The sequence below is a fragment of the Trichechus manatus genome, unplaced genomic scaffold (assembly GCF_000243295.1).
Source record: "Trichechus manatus latirostris isolate Lorelei unplaced genomic scaffold, TriManLat1.0 scaffold00002, whole genome shotgun sequence".
Classification (NCBI taxonomy): domain Eukaryota; kingdom Metazoa; phylum Chordata; class Mammalia; order Sirenia; family Trichechidae; genus Trichechus; species Trichechus manatus.
In genome coordinates, this window is record NW_004443938.1 from 33,845,837 (window position 1) to 33,863,260 (window position 17,424).

A 17,424-nucleotide genomic window follows, 5' to 3' on the forward strand; every position below is an offset into this window, starting at 1 on the left:
TGAGTCAGAACCAACTCGACAGCACCGAACAACAACAATAACATAGGCTTTCCAGTTGGTGAAAGACAGTGATGCACGTAAAAGGGTAGCATGTCCCATTTGGGGACATAGAAGCTCCCATTGGAAACCTTCCCAGACCTGGCCCTATGCGTCTCTTCATTTGTATCCTTTTTTCCGTAATAAAACTAATCATAAGTACAGTGTTTTCCTGAGTTCCCTGAATCACGCTAGTGTATTACCAAACCTGAGGGTGTAATGGGATCCAGCAGGTCAGAAGTGAGGGAAGCCCTGGGGAGCCTATAGCTTATGGCTGGCCTCCTGAAAGAGTACTGGGAAAACTGTGAATTTGTAGCCAGTAGCTCAGAAGTGATGGTGTTTTGAAGACTCCAACCTTATGGCTAGTGTCTTGGGCCAACATGGTAGTCTGGAAGACTGTGTCCTTTAACTTGTGAGGTCTGACGTACCTCCAGGTGGTTAGAGTTAGAGCTGCATGTGCAACTGTCAGAACAGAAATGGAACGTGAAAAAAACTAAACCAAACTCATTGCCATCGAGTCGATTCCAACTCATAGTGACGCTATAGGACAGAGTAGAACTGCCCCATAGGGTTTCCAAGGAACACCTGATGGATACGAACAGCCGACCTTTTGGTTAGCAGCTGAACTCTTAACCACTATACCACCAGGGTTTCCAAAGTGGAACAAAGGGGAACAAAATTGAATAGAATTGAATTGCAATTGATGCTTACAGGTGGGGAAAGGCTCTTCAAAGATGAGGAGGTCCTATATTACTGCAGTATGACAGACTTTATCCTGACCTTCCTTGAAGAAAATATCGGCATGAGCCAAATCTTCCTTGTAGAATGTATGCAGCAAATCTTGTTAATTCAGTTTAAACAGAAAGTTTAAAGGAATTTAGCCTAAAATTTATCTGTATTACCCTATTTTTTGGAAATAGCGCACATGCCTACAATGCACAGAAATGATAAAATGATGGAAAAAAATTTCTAGTATACTGTGCCGATGCATATACCACACATGTCTCATGATATTTACAGACGTGAATTTCAGCCTCATTCACCCTCATTCAATAGTCCAGTAATGTTACTTTTGATCATATTTGCATAAGAAAGGTATAAGCCCTGGTCAAGAAATCATGGACTGAGTTTGCTAGTACCCTGGTAATTGGAAAGTAAACAATTGAAATTGTATGTTTGTTTATATTAATATAGTTGGTAATTATATCCTCATTACGTTTGAGTCATCATTTGGAACCTTGAACCTACTGAAGCCTGTCCTTAAATCACACACTATCAATTGGAAGCTTAAACAAAGCAAAGTCTGCACTGGCATAAATGGCACCAAGTAGATACAAATAGGAATCTCGATTCAATCTGCACTGACATAATTATGACAATTGTCTTCCAACTCTGGCTTTTAATTGGAGGAATAAACAAAGCGAAACTGATACATGATCACTCTTGGCTCAACAGTTGAATGCGAAAACCTTATCACATTATCTTAAGTGAAACCATTAAACTATGTTAGGTCTGCTTATTTCATAGTCTAATTATATCTTATTAGCACCAATGTCTTGATCAATGATCATAAGTCACCTTAGTCATATGCTTTTGAGTATATAAAAAGACCCTTGCTTCTTGTACACCTCACATTTGAAATCTGCAAACTCTTCACTAGAAGCAGCCAGTTATCGATTATATTGTGCACATTTTTTCAGTTTATAAATCAAAATCTTAGAACTTTTTAGAATCATGGCAGGAATTAAAAGCAAGTCCTACACTGCCGACTTCAAACTGAAAGTCGTTCATTACAAGGGCAGGAGAAACAAGCAACAGAGCAGCAGCAAGAGAGTTTGAGGTTGGAGAGTTGTCCATTTGCAAATAGAGAAAGGAGAAAAAGGAGCTGGAGAAAACGAACCCACCACGCACAGGCCATGGGCCCAAGGCAACATGGCCTGAGTTGGAGAACGACTTGAAAGAGTGTATTATTTCTCAAAGGGAACAAAATCAAGCTGTCACTACTGTCGCAATTCAGATCAAAATGAAGCTCTGGCAAATGAAAAAGGATTCACAGATGTCAAAGCAGGTTTCATTTGGATTTCTAAATTCATGAAAAGCGATGGCCTTTCCATGAGAATGAGAATGACGATAATGAATGAATAAACTAAAATGGCCTATTTTAACATTAAAACACATTTTCTTCTGGTGACCTTCATTTGTTGGTTTCAAAGACATTGATTATCAAAACTTAGGTTTCAGTTTAATATTTATGAGATCAATAAAATATAAACATCTTGTTCTTGTAGTTTTAGGCCTAGGATCGTTTCTTACTTACTAATTTCTAGCTCTTCGTACATTCATACTCTTTGGTTTCAACATGGCATCCCATTTCCATCATGAGCCCCTTCAGTTCACCATTGGTTGCACTTGGTTTAGGAAAATACCTACCTTAGATGAAGTTTCCATGAGATTGGTTTTATCCTGGTAACATTAAATCTGCTGGATAGAAAAAAAATTAAAATTGAAATCAGCAACGTGAAAAAATATTGTTATGACGTGCTTATGAAAGTAACACATGGGGATGGGGGTTGAGCGCTTTGCAAAAAAACTATAATGCACTCATTATTTTTGTAAAAAATATGGTACTTATAAGAAGAAATTTACGAATGTTACCACGAAAAAAATTTAAATGTAAATGACTAAGGCTACTTAAGAAGTGGACCTCTTCTCAAGCACAAGTGTAGCACTCAATATTTACACAAATTTCAAACTATTTATTCTATTCTTGAAAGCTCGTCCACTTTACCCTTTACAAGAGAAAATCCTTGTTGGCCTAATTCTAGCTTCCGCCTATGCCTGAAAGTAATAAAACCAAGTGCTTCGCATAGGTTGTGAGTTATACTTTTCATTTCTAGAGATCAACTGCCCACAACCAGTACAAGTTAGAGAGGTGTCATCATAGGAATCAAATATTATAGCTCACTGAATGGTTTTGTATTTAGACTAGTTCAAAATAATCTGTGGACGTAAGCCCATACTTTCCCCCTTCTAGAAAAACAGAGGTGATATCGTTGAGTAGGTATACAAAGATCTGTGCCTCCTCCATGCCAGGTCACCCAGGTCAAGTGATACAATAGATTCTCAGTCATAAAATTGGTTCTAGACAGCAACACTTTAAAAATTCTGTTAGTGTAGATGTGGTGCAGTGAATTACTTAATATGGCCCTTCTAGTCATAATTTTTGTGACTTCCACACAATGATTGGTTGGGACTATGCATTTAAGGTGTACGGAACCTATGATGGTTAAGGTTATGTGTCAGCTTGGCTGGGCCATGATTTTCAGTGGTCTGGCAGTTATGCAATGATGTAATTTGGCAGTTATGTAAAAATGTAGTCAAGTAATCTACCCCTCTCTCCACTCTTTCAGAAGAACTGCGGATTATTCTCCGGAGAAGCTGAACCTGAGAGGCTCTGGACTCAGGGACAAAGGCACAGAGAAGGACTAAGGTGAGGAACTATGCCAAAGCGGTTATTGTTGTGAGTTTCCAATGAGTCAGTTCTGAGTCATGACGACCTTATGTATAACAAAATGAAATGTTGTCCAGTCCTGTGCTATCTTCATAGTCTGATAAGGGGAAAGGAAGGTTAAAGACATTAGTCTCCAGATTTAAAACCCATTAAGCATCCAACACTATAAATGATTAAAGACTCACATTAAATTTTATCATTGCAAAACTTCAGAATAGCAGGAATAAAGAGAAGATTCTAAAAGGTCCAGAGGGGTAAAAAGACAGATCACATACTCAGGATTAAGAATAAGAATGAAATTGTACTTTTAAGAGAAAAATTAAAACCAAAAGATAGGGAAACAATGCTGTCTCAGTCATCTAGTGCTGCTACAACAGAAATACCACAAGTGGATGGCTTTAACAAAAAGAAATTTGTTTTCTCACAGTCTGGTGGGCTACAAGTCCAAATTCAGGGCTTCAGCTCCAGGGGAAGGCTTTCTCTCTCTGTCGGCTCTGGAGAAAGGTCCTCTTCATTGTCATCAACCTTCCCCCGGGCCAGAAGCTTCTCTGCGCAGGAACCCCAGGTTCAAAGGAATCGCTCTGCTCCCAGCACTGCTTTCTTGGTGGTATGAGGTCCCCAACTCTCTGCTTGCTTCCCTTTACTTTTATCTCTTAAGAGATAAAAGGTGGTGCAGGCAACACCCCAGGGAAACTCCCTTTACATTGGATCAGGGATGTGACCTGGGTAAGGGTGGTGTTACAATCCCACTCTAATCCTCTTTAACATAAAATTACAATCACAAAATGGAGGACAACCACACAATACCAGGAATCATGGCCCAGCCAAATTGAAACACACATTTTTTGGAGAACATAATTCAATCCATGACAAGTGCCTTAAAATTTTTGATCGAAATGATTTTCAACCTAAAAGTCTATATACAGCCAGACTGTCAATCAAGTAAGTATAATGCAGAAAAAAGACATTTGCAGACATTCAAATTCTCCCATAAATGCTTCTGAGGAAGCCACTAGAGGATATGTTCCACCAAATGAGGAAGTAAACCAAGAAAAGAGAAGAACACAAACTAAGAAACAAGAGAGAATTGAAGAGAATTCCCAGGATTACAGTGGGGGAGGTGTCAAGACCACAGCTGTGCAGCAGGCCTAGAAAGCCACCAGGCCAGACAGTAGGAGGAGGTTGGAGCTCTGGGGGTATTTGCACATGGAGGTGATATCTCCAAGAAAACATTAGAATGTGTAAATTCTCTGACAGTTTTAGTCTTGAACATAGTTGTGTAGAGAGGCATTTACAGAGCTCTTGGACAGTTTAGAAGACACAGTATTCTCAATACTAAGCAAATTTAAAAAAAAAATCATTAACTTCAGGAAAACGAGAAAGTTGCATAAGAATAAAACTATAATCACAATGCTCTACCTGGGTTAGCAGTGAACATTATTCCAACAATGAAAATATAGAATATGGATTAATTTTTTTACTGAGATGTAATTTTACTTAGAAAATTTAAATCTTCATCTATCATTAAAGGAAGAAAATAGACAGTGTCAAAAATTGATGACTTTGCCAGATTTTCCTCTCCCATTCCTCTACCTTCCGTTTCAAACCTAAACTCAAGCCCGTTGCCCAGTGGTCTAGCATCACTTTTGCCATGACGGCTTTCATTAAACAACAAGCCAATGAGACAGCAGAGGAAATAGATGCAAAGGCAGAAGAGTCCAACATCAAGAAAATCATCTTGTGCAAATCCAAAGACTGAAGATTATAGAATACTATGAAAAGAAAGAAAAGCAGAGTTAGCACAAGAAAATTCAGATGTTCAATTTGATGAGTCAAGCAAGACTCAAAGTCCTCATAGTGAAAGATGACCTTATCACTAAACCCATTACCACTGAGTTGATTCCGACTCATGGTAACCCCATGTGTTACAGAGTAGAGCTGCTCCATAGGGTTTAATCTTTTAGAGAAGCAGATCACCATGCCTTTCTTCTGTGGCACTGCAGGGTGGTTTTAAACTGCCCATCTTTAGGTTAGTAGTCGAGCACACACCATTTGTGCCACCCAGGGCTCATGATCATCAGGACTGTGATAACGCAGAACTACTAAATGAAGCAAAACAGAGACTCAGCAAGGTGGTAAAAGAAACGACCAGGTTCAAAGTGCTACTGGATGGGCTGGTCCCTGAGGATTTTCACCAGCTGGTTAAGCCCCAAATAATTGTTCACCGCAGGATACAGGATTTCCCTCTGGTAAAGCCTGTGGTGTAAAAAATGATCCCTATGTACAAAATCACCACCAAATAAGGTGTTGATGTCCAAATTGATCAGGACGCCTACTGCTTAAGTTTGTGGTGTTGAGATCTATAGTGGGGATCATAAAACAAAGGCTTCCAACACCCTTAATAGCCAACTGGATCTCATAGACCAGCAGATGATGCCAGAAATTTGGGGACCCTTGTTTAATGTGAATGCCAACAGCAAGTTTATGGGCTGAGTCTTTGGGAGATGGAGTTCATTTCACTGCTCTACTGCTATGATATGGAAGTTTCTGATATTTGAAGAACAAAGATGATCTATTTAACCTCCTCTTTGCTGTTCTAATATTATTTTGTATGTATCAGTGGAATCTCCTTCTGTAGCTAATGCCCTTGGCCTAATTGTTAACAATGGGCAAAAGTTTCACTTAAAATGAACAGTAACCTGCCTCTAAAACCCGTTGTCGTCGAGTCAAACCTGATTCATAGCAACTCTACAGAACAGAGTAGAAATGCCCCACAGGGTTTCCAAGGAGTGGCTGGTGGATTTGAACTGCCAACCTTTCGGTTAGCAGCTGAGCTCCTAACCACTTCACCACCTGGGCTCCAACCTACTTCTAGCTCATCTGAAAGTAACACAACTCTCTGCTGATTCTGCACCATGAAGGTAAGGGGATTAAATGGTGGTTGCATGAACTTCACCAAGTCTTCTGCTCTTTCCCTTGATTCAGGTATCCAGTCTAGAGGGTGATGTGTATGGTGTTCTCTGCCTTTACATTTCACACTTTAGGTTTAAAATGCATATGGGACATGCATTCTTGTCAGCTGTAGTAGCTTGTTTGTCACCTATTTGAGCCTAGAAGTTTTCCTCATCTGTAAATATGATTTAAAATCTAAGGCAAGAATACGCTTCATTTATTTTATTAAAACAGAAGATTTATGTGGGGAAAAAATTGATGAGTTGACAGCAATATAGGCATTTTAATTACAAATGAGGAAGTAAATCCCAGAAGAAATATCTACAATAGTCAAAAGTTATTACCTCTGGGGAACACAACAAAGATGCGGGAAAGGGAGGTGGGCAAGGAAATATTATTACTTGTTAAAAGCTTTCTAACATGGTTTGACTTTTTAAACTGTTTTCTTGTAATACTTGCATAAAAATTAAAATGTTATTTTCAAAAAAGAAATGTATTCCTTATGATATCTTTAAATACTTAGAATTGTAGATTGCATTCTCTTAAGGTGGATTTTACTACTAACTTGTCTTCTTTGTTTACCTACTGCAGTTCTTTGGACTCCTAGCAGGCCACGAGGAATTCTTGAGTCATAAGTTTTCTTCAAAAATTGTGCGCGTGTATTCATTACAGTTATGATTGAAAAGAAAAGCCTATTTTGGATCATCTGGATAGTCACCATGTAACTGTAATTCTGCTGTCTTCACTAGTATGTATGTATCTACATAGCACTACTTTAATAATTGCAGGCAAATAAGAAAGAATAGTAAAGGATGCATTAGTGTCAAATGAAGGCTAAATGAAATCATAGCAGACCATACGAATAAAATTTATTCAATCTAAATGAGCCAATTGCGGAGGAAATGGAGTCATTTCACACAGCACACTGTAGAGTACCGTGAACCCAAAAGGATCAGCAGTCAGCACCATATACATGTTGCTAGCAGCAATTTAGTTTCAGCAAAACGTTAGCTGTCATATAAAATTAATGTTGTTAATTTGAATTGTATTTATTGGTTTGTAGGTTTTTTTATAGTACAGTAAAACATGCAAAAGCCAGAACCTGTGTAAGGTAGAAACTTGTCAGAGAAGGAAAACTAAAATTTTTCCACTAAAAGAAATGACAGAAAAGTGATAAAACTGCACCCTGTTAAAGGTGGAGAACTTGTGAGACTCAGAAAAACTAGGCAGTCCCGTCAAGTTCCAGCTCTCACAGGTTTCACTATATACATATTAGATATTAGATATAGGTTTTAAATTTATATTGTACAAGAACTATAAGTATAAGAAATTTATACCTATTTTTATATTAGTCACATTGGTACAAATGATATAATAATTTAGTTCAATCATGATGAGTTCTTTTTTCCTTTAAACGAATCTCAATGTTACTTAAGTCATTCATTTAAAAGAATTTGTATATTACTTAAGTTTGAGAAACACTGACCTATTGTTTGTATTACTGAGAGATCTGATTGGGTCAGTTTGCTACTGGCAAGTAGAGATGGACAGTGGATCAGAGTTTCATGCCAAGAGAGATGGCCTTCCTGTTGCCTAGCCAATAGGTGGTACTGGTCCTCGGTCCAAACTATTGAGTCCAGAGTAGTAGGGCAGATTTCACTCTACATTCATTCACAAACCAAGGCAACTTTATACAGTAAGAACTGGTGAAGACCACATTCCTCAGCATTAGAATCTGAGCCCAACAGGCACTTCTGAGTATACAATGACCATTAATTTCCTGCCTTTGTATTAAATTTAAAAGAAAATCGAGTTGTGGGGAGTGCTTTGAGACTCCCATATGGAAAGTAAGAATTCCATTATTTCCATCCTATTTTCATTTATCTCTTTGAGTAACAAGACTTCCTAATATAATGACTGGTCACCGCAAATTAAAACAAAAGATAAAAATAATTTGGACCCAAATATATATCCATTCATGGAAACATGGCTTGCTCTTTTACCATATGAAGGTTTGTTATCCACTGGCAATTTCTGAACATTTTTACACTAGCATTCATAAATGCATACACATGCAAATTTTTACAGCTAACATGGGCAAATTCTAGGCAAAGGCAATGCTGAGATTTAAAATGATAGAGTCATAAAATGCATTAGGTTGTAAAGCCTATCTAACCGCTAATAAAAATATGCCAAAGCTTGGGAAACTGATCCAATGCAATTCAGTTTGGAATTATATTATAACTTTGACATGCAACTAGAGGGAACATATTGTGTCCAGGCAGTGGGAGTAATGGGTATTACTTCCAGGTTATTTACTCTCCATCCCTGGATATTCATTCCTTTGCCATGTCCATAGGATCCCCATCACCCCAGCCCCAGTGTCAGAGGATACATTTGTCTTGCTCTGAGAAGTCAGTGTCTTCCAGAGCCCCAGACCAGCAGGGACGTCTGAAGGGGCTGGAATAGGCCAGGCCAAGAGACCTTTAACAAGGTGCTTGCATTGAGAGGGAGACTAGGATTATTGTTTAACTTCAATATTTGCAGTTGCTAGTTTCTGAAATTAGGTCAAGGGCTATATCTTGAAGCTAGGCAAATTGAATGTAGTCCACAGGCTGTAGCTTGTTCATCCTTGGCCGATAACTTTTAAAAATCCTTTCTGTCTTTGGCTTCCCTGATCTGCTTCTCTTTTCTTTCTCCTCTTACCACTCGCCTCCTTATTGCTCACCTTTATTTTATCCTTCTTCCTCCTGTTTCAGTGTAAACATTCTCCAGCTTCTAGCTCTCTTCCTAGCACCCTACCTGCCTAAAACTAAGAACTCTTTTAACATAACCCTAATACTATTATCACACCTAAAATATTAAAATTAACTTCTCAAGATTGTTAAAATCCAATCAGTGCTCAAATTTCAATTATCTCATTACTGGGATAGCTCTTTTTTTACAGTTTGTTTTTGAATCAGGATCCAAACAGCATTTACTTGATGTGATTTGTTGAAATGTCTTTCATGTCTTTTTTCACTTATAGTTTCTCCACTTCGCTTTCTTTTTTTCCTTGCAATTATTTGTTGAGGAAACCAGGTAGGTGACTTATTCTGTAGAGAGCCCCACAGTCTATCTGGACTTTGCCGAATGTACCCTGAGGTGTACTGTAACATGTTCCTCTGTCTTCTGTACTTCCTTGATTAGATTCAGGGGTGATTTTTTTAGGGAAGACAACTTCATCAGTGTTCCGTGGTGTGTTCTTCCATCAGAAGGCACATAATGCTTTATGATCCCTCCTTTTAAGACATTAGCCTTATTTGATATTCATTGACTAAATCTATTAATTCAGTAAGAGTTCAAAATGATGATATTCTAATTCTATCATTACTTTTTCATTTATTAGTGGGAAGACAACCGAAAAGAGAAAACAGTTCTTCATCTATTATTTGGTTACCCAGTATCATTCATATAGGAAAGTCATGATAATGCTTAATTTTTTCTCTTAATCTACTAATTTTCACAGCAATGAAGTCATTCACCAGTTCCTCCAGTGACCAATTAGTCATTTTAAAAAATATATCATTATAAACTCATGGGTTTAAGCAATTTAATTTTTTTTTTAATTTAGCCTGTAGACAGTTTTAATTTTCCTGAATTGAATTGACCTTATCCAAATGCAGTTGCTCTCCATTGGCAGAGTTGGTATCATTAGTATTCTTGGCTGTAAAGGGTTTGCATGGAACGAGGACTAAGACTAAAGATTGAGAAGAGACCATTGTTTTGTGCAAGTGGATCATTGATAATCTTCAAGGGTACATTTTCCTTAGGTGGATGGGGCAGATACAGAGGTCTGCAGTGAGGGGATGTAGAGGCAACTAGCACAATCTTTGTGATGAAGTAAAGAAGCAATGATGTATAGTGCTTGCTATGGGCAGGGTCACTGAATCCTCACAGTAACTTTAAAAGGTGGGTACAGCTATAATCTCTATTTACCAGGTGACAAAACTGAGACACAGAGGTTAAGTAACCCACTCAAGGTTACACAGTTGTAAGTGGTAGAATTTACGTTTCAAACTCAAGGAGTCTGTCTCCAGAGTCCCTTAAGCACTACCCTACACAGGCAACAGCACAAAGGAAAGAAGAAACAATGGAAGTTTTTTTGTGTGTGTTAGTTTTTTTATGATGATGGTGATTTAATCATATTTGTAGTAAGAGTCAAAGAAGCCAAGAAGAGAGAATAACTGAGTAATTAGATTTATAGGAAATAAATGATAAGGCAAGATACTAAGAGAATGGGATTAAGAATATAACCCTCACTCCTATTACTTGAAAGAATAAGATGATATCCAGTACCAAAAAGTTTGCCTGAAGATCCGCACTGTCCGATATGGTAGCCAGTCATTGCATGTGGCTATTGAACACCTGTTATGTGGTTAGTTGAAATTGAGATGTAGTGCATATGTGAAATACCTACTGGATTTTGAAGATTTAATACAAAAAAAGAATGTAAAACATAATATTGATTATATGTCAAAATGATAATATTTTAAATATATTGGATAAAATAAATGTATTATTGAAATTGATTTCAGTTCTCTTTTACCTTAAAAAAAAAAATTCCGACTCACAGCAACCCCATGTGTGTCAGAGTAGAACTGTGCTCTGTAGGGTTTTCAATGGCTAATTTTTTGCAACTAGATCACCAGGTCTTTCTTCCAAGATGCTCTGGCTGGACTCTAACTTCCAGTCTTTTGGTTAGCAACTGAGCATGTTAACTGCTTGCACCACCCTGGGACTCCAGCTTTTCTAAAAAGGGCAACTAAAAAAACGTTTAACACTGCATATGTGGTTCACATTCATGGCTGGAATTCTATTTCAACTGGATAGTGCAGCTCTAAATGTTCAAATATACAAACTAAGCCCAGAAGACAGTGCAAAAGATGTTTATTTTTGCTCTCAGTTTACAGAGAGCCCTTATTGTTTTTCTTCTGGGTCTCTGAGCCAGTTTGCCAGTTTCAGGGTCTCATATGTCTTTCCTCTGGACCTAGATGGGAAAACAGAGAATGGGCCGCTTCAAGTCCTTGGCATTGGAGGCAGTGGTTAGAGAGACAGGTGTGAAGAAAAGGAAAGTACTGTTCCTTATGTAGTCTCAGGCTAAACCATCTACAAGATAAACAACCATTCTACTGGTGAGACTGACCACCTTTTGGAATAACTCCAGTGTGTTATTACCCCGTAGTATTCTTTGTCTCTTCTCTCTACCTTCACCAAAACTTCCTTCTGTTTTCCCAGTGTGGTATGGGCAAGCATAAAAGGGTGGAAAAAAGTTTGAGGGTGGGTGTATTAGTTTCCTTCTGCTGCTGTAACTGTTCACAAACTTAGTGGCTTAAAACAACACAAATTTATCTTACAGTTTTGGAAGTTAGAAATCCAAAGTGGCTTTCACTGGGCTAAAACCAAGCTGTTGGCAAGATTTCGATCCTTCTGGAGACTCTAGGGGAGAATCTACTTCTTTGCCTTTTCAGTTTCTGTAGGCTGCCTGCATTCCTTGGCTTGTGATGCTGCAACACTCCACCCTCTACTTCTGGTATCGCATATACAGACCCTTGACTTACCAGAAGCCTTGTGGTAACATTAGGTTCACCTGGATAATCCAGAATAATCTCTCCATTTCAAGATCCTTAACTTCATCACATCTTCAAAATCCCTTTTGCCATGTAAGGTAACATATTCACAGCTTTCAGGGATTAGGACGTACACATTTTTGGAGGACCATTATTCAGCTTACCACAAGAGGTGTCACTATGCCCAAAACAGGAACACCAGTATTCTTGTTCTGGATCTGTTTTGCAAAGTCTGGATAGATGTGCTTTGGAAAAATGTGAGAACATTCTCTAGAACATAAGAGGGGAATGGATGTAGGTTGAGAGAGGCATTTTATGGTGAATGAAGAGGAAATCCTTTTCTGAGGAGGATGAAGGAGCAGACTGAAGGTTTGAGAAGAGTGGGAAAGACTTGGAAAAGCTGCTGTTGGAGGTGGGAAAGCTGCCAACTAAGGTAGAAAAAGCAGACTGCTTCCCTGAGGGCATATGTGAGATGAGAACACAGTTACCTGAGTTAGACAATGTGATCTGAGATCATGCCAATTACCAGAGGCGCCCCAAAGTGTAAACATGAAGATGACATTAAACACGGTTCTAAAATACCCATCTAAATCTGTGTCTCAAATTTTATGAACAAACCAAAACAATCACATCAGAATCAAAGTGGTCCTCCCATGTCCTTTTGGCTATGCCGTTGTTTTTCTTTTCCCATAATTCCTCTAAGAACCGGACGCTAATGAGGCTAGCATAAGAAGGGGGAAGAAAAAGGAAGACGAATTATAACACCACACTGGAAAGAAACCAAGAAATAAGACAAACTGATCTCTGCCCAAAAGAACAACAACAGTGAAAAATTGCACTAGCAAAGGGGCCATTATAGACTCACAGTTTAAATTTTTAAAAAGACAAAATATGGAGGATCTGGTAAGATCGACCAGCTGCTTCTCTTTTCTACAACATTTCCCCAAGGGACACCTCCTGAAGCTTGGGTGTATCTCTCTCTTGCTGTGTCATAGGATATTCCTTACCCCACCCTCTCCCGCCTGCTGCCAGTGTGTGTGTGTGTGTGTGTGTGTGTGTCTATGGTTTCTCTCTCCCTTGTAAGAACGCGGCCTGCCTGTCTGCTGCCGTTGCTGCTGCTCTTTCTCTTTCCTGCCTCTCTCTTCTCTTTTCTCTTTCCACTTAGCTCCTTGCCTTCTGGTAAGTACGATAAACACTCCTTCAAGCCCTGTGAGAAGATGTAGGGTGCGGTTTGTGGTGCTCAAAACTTGGAACTTTGCGACTTCTAGTGAACTGTTGAAGAACTTTCCATTGTTTTATTTATAATTAAAACGTGTTGCTCAGGAAGGAATGTGTGTGTAATAATCTGCTGGGACTGCCAGTATAAGTGAAGAATTCTCTCAGAGAAAAAACAAAAAAAGTAGACAGTGACGTTTACGTACAATAAAATTTAGAAATACTTTTTTTCTGCCGCAAAATTAATTAGGAAAGAACCAATTTAAAAGTAACAGAGTGCCTTTGACTTTGTTTTTTTCTTGTTATTGATGTATCTGGAGGGAAGTTTTAGGAATTGTGCTGTCCGATAGTTTGCAGTGACTCAGTTATTCTGTTTTAAAGTAAATGTGGAAGAGGAGATTGAAGGATATTCATGGAATTAATTATTTTAAAAAAAGCAGCAATATTATAGCATCTAATGAATAAAGGGCAAATCAATACAAATAAAGCACTTGCATTTAGACTAACCACACTAAAACTCCTACGAACTGCAGGCTTTTAATTAATTGCTTTGATGTTTGGATTACTTTAAATTTTATTTCAGACTAAGACAACCTCCATAACACTTTAAAACCTATGTATAGACTTAAACCAGTGCATATTTACTGTTTTTAATTGATTTAAAAGTTATTCTCTTCCCTTGATTTTCAAGGATAAAGTGCTAAACATCATGACTCCGTTTAGAAGAGCTTAAAATAACCTCTGGCTGGACAGCAGGTGCCATGTGTCTTTCTCCAAGTTTGGGGGGATGGTGGTGGCAGGCATAAGTTATATATAGATGAGTGTGCCCAACAAGTAGAGGTCAGGATCAAGAAAATTCCAGTGATGAAGACAATGAAGCTGTTTACTGCACCATTTGGTAATAAAGTTGGTGAATTCAAATGGGTGAAAGGAAAAAGTACTTCCTTCCAAGTTAATAAGTACTTGGTGAGCACCACAAGGTGGGTGGCAAAATCTGTATGTTGAACTTTCCGTTCTTTTTGGCACGCAAGCGTTTGACATCTACTGCCCTGAGAACAGGAGAAGGAAGCCATGCAGCGTGAAGATCAGTGTTTTCTCTTTCATGCCACCACAACAGCAAAACCTATGCATGTTGAGGATCCTGCCATATTTTTATGCCACTAATTAGCAGTCTCACAGTTAAATATTATTTACAAATAAAATGCACCATAGCTTAAAGAGCTAAGCCAAATCCATTGTAACCTCAATCAGAAACTCTGGATTATTTGACTCACCTTGTTCCTCATCCCTATTTCCTAGGAGCCCATATTACGTCTGGATTACTTCCCTACTTTATACCCTATTATGAGTCAGAATCGACTCCACAGCAACTGGTTTGGTTTTTGTGCTTGTTTCGTATTCATTAAACATTGCTATTTTTAAAATTAAATAATGTATCCTAGTGCTTCTTGACTGAATAAAGTTGTGATCTGTTTTTTTTTTTCTAAAACAAAGTCATATTTTATATTGGAACAAAAGGTATTCTATAAAGTCAAGGAACAATTATTGTGAGCATCATCATGTTTTCATACTAGTTGGTTTCTTATTTATACCTTCCTTCATTCTCTGCCTTATTCCAAAAATGATGCTAGCTGGAACCTCAGCAAAACTGTTTGCCAATTGGTAATTACATGTTACTTATCCAGGAAAAAGAAAATACCAGAAAAGCAAGAAAGAACATATGCAGTATAATAATGCATTTACATCAAAGTATTCATATTAATCAAATTTTGATTTATAGATTAAAATAGAGTTTAGGGATGTTATTATTATGAATGATTTTCAGTAAGTCCAGTGGCTCTTATATTAAATGTTTTTACTTTTAAAGAAAACTAATACCATTTTAATTGAAATATTTTAAATCTATATATCCATTTACTTCCAATGATTATGACTCTATATAAAATTTATAAGAGAATGATAACCACAAATTTACTATTCCAAGCAAAATGACAATATGGCCACGAAGAACAATACTGTGAATTACTCTTTTAATGTTAATAATAGGGAACACTACTGGAATTTAAAGACCAAAATAAAAAATATCTAGTAGTATGACTTGATTTGGAAAAAATGGCTTCCAGCTAGTCCTGCCTTACTAATTGTAGTATCAATGGTTCATGAAAAAGTACTCATTCTATGTTACAAATAGTGATTAGTAGACACCCATTTGGGGATATCCTTACTCTTTACATATAACTGGGTTAGCTACATTAAACCTAACTGTGTTTGCCACTAGATACTACTCGAAGTATGGAGACTAATCAACCTGTACAACTCTCAGTGGAACCACAGTCAACACCTCCAGAGGACAGTTCCTCATCGTTACCCAGTCAAAATGGCCCGGAGAAGCCAGATGGCCAGGATTCCTCAACTCCACTCCAAGAACCAGACAAAGAGGCAAGTGTGCAACCTGAAAAGGGAGCTCATGATATCTCTGAAGAGTTGAATCAACAACTGGAAGACATCATAAACACATACGGGTCTGCTGTGGGAAAAACAGGGAAAGAGGGTGCTGCCAGAGCCAAGGAGCAGCCTGAGAATGCAGAATTGCCCGACAATGAGGACGGGGACTGCGAAGAGACAGCTGAAGAGGCCGAAAGAGAACTTACTGCTCCTGGAGAGCCATCTGCAGCCAAAGAGCCTGTCAGCAATAAAGAGCAGAAGTTGGAAAAGAAAATCTTAAAAGGATTAGGCAAGTATTGTGTTCTAATACAAGAATTTTCTTTCTTTCAGTTCTTCCCTTCAACTTTACTAAAAGCCACATTTAGTTTTGTCTATCATTTGAATGACTACAATAGCTTCCTTCAAGGTCTCCCTACATCTTCTCTTGCTGTACTTGCCCCTAGCCCCTTCCCCTCGCTAGAGCTACAATGAACTTTTCAACATGTTACCCACCTACCTCTCTCCTCAATGGCTTCCCATTGCTCTTAGGACAGAGGCCTAAATCCTTAACATGGGCTTTAAAGCTCTAATGCTGTAACCCCAACTAGCCTCTTCAGCTTTATTTCACCTCACTCTACCCCACAACATCCCCTTCCTGAACACCCTGCCCCTATCACTGCCAACACCACTTCTATTATTGTCATTCTGATCTTCTTTTTCAGTTCTTTGAACATGCCATGCTCCATCCCCCATAGAGTCTGTATACATCCTATTTTCTTTCCCTAGAAATATCTACCCATTCCTCATCACCATACTCAATTCAGCCCTTTGGGTACTTAACTACTCATCATTTAGCTCACAATTCAAATGGTATTTTCTTAGCTCAATCCTAGATAAAGTCTATTTTGTGTTTTTAAGGTACTTAGCAGTGTTTGAAATTATGCATTTGTTTTTGTAATTTTTTGGTTAATAAGTGACTTTTCCCACTAGATCCTTTATCTTAGGGGCAGAGATTGTGTGTGTATTTGTACATTATAGGATGCCTAGTGCCTAGGGCAGTAGATGGCACATACTAGTAGGCATTCAGCAAATATTTGTTGTAAGAATGAATGAATAATTTATGTAGAGAAAGAAAGAGATCTCATCTCTCTCTCTAATTCTGCCACTATCTACAAGTCATCAGATTTCAATTGAATGTGTTTGACCAGAACCAATGTTTGTGAATTAAAGTGCCCTCCCTGGTGAGCCCACTCTAAGTACATGTGTGTAGGCTGCTGGCCCTTGCATGCCATCCTACTGAACACCTTTATCATATTCTAAACACTGTATTATTTACGTTACATTATAAGCTAAAACAACATTTTTAGGCTAACCTAAACATAGAACCACCATAGAAAATGTTATTTTAGTCGTTTGCAAGTGGCTTTAGCAGGCTTCTTGGCTGTTTATCAATTAATTGGCACTGCACTATCATCTAGACCAGTGATTTTCAAGCTTAACTGTGCATTAGAATCAAATGCAGAATTTGTCAAAAATGCTGTTCCCAAGTTCCCCACACAGAGATTCAGAGTTGGTAGGTCTAGAGTGGCGCCAAGGCACTCTGGGTAATTTTGATATAAACAGGTTATAGAAGCAATGATTTTGATGCTTCAGAAAGTGCTTCCTTGCCTCTTTTGT

The 17,424-nt window shown here is 38.2% G+C and overlaps 1 protein-coding gene and 1 pseudogene across 1 annotated transcript in view; both read left to right on the top strand.

Moving 5' to 3' along the window:
* Positions 1-5,198: 5,198 nt before the first annotated feature.
* LOC101350104 (V-type proton ATPase subunit E 1-like) lies at positions 5,199-6,245 on the top strand (annotated as a pseudogene).
* Positions 6,246-13,151: 6,906 nt separating this feature from the next.
* Positions 13,152-17,424, top strand: part of TXLNB (taxilin beta) — a 43,728-nt gene continuing 39,455 nt past the window's right edge. The window contains exons 1-2 of the mRNA XM_004368871.3: positions 13,152-13,287; positions 15,602-16,057. Of these exons, the coding sequence (XP_004368928.1) occupies positions 13,170-13,287; positions 15,602-16,057 (574 nt within the window). The 5' untranslated portion in view covers positions 13,152-13,169. The remainder of the gene's footprint in view (positions 13,288-15,601; positions 16,058-17,424) is intronic.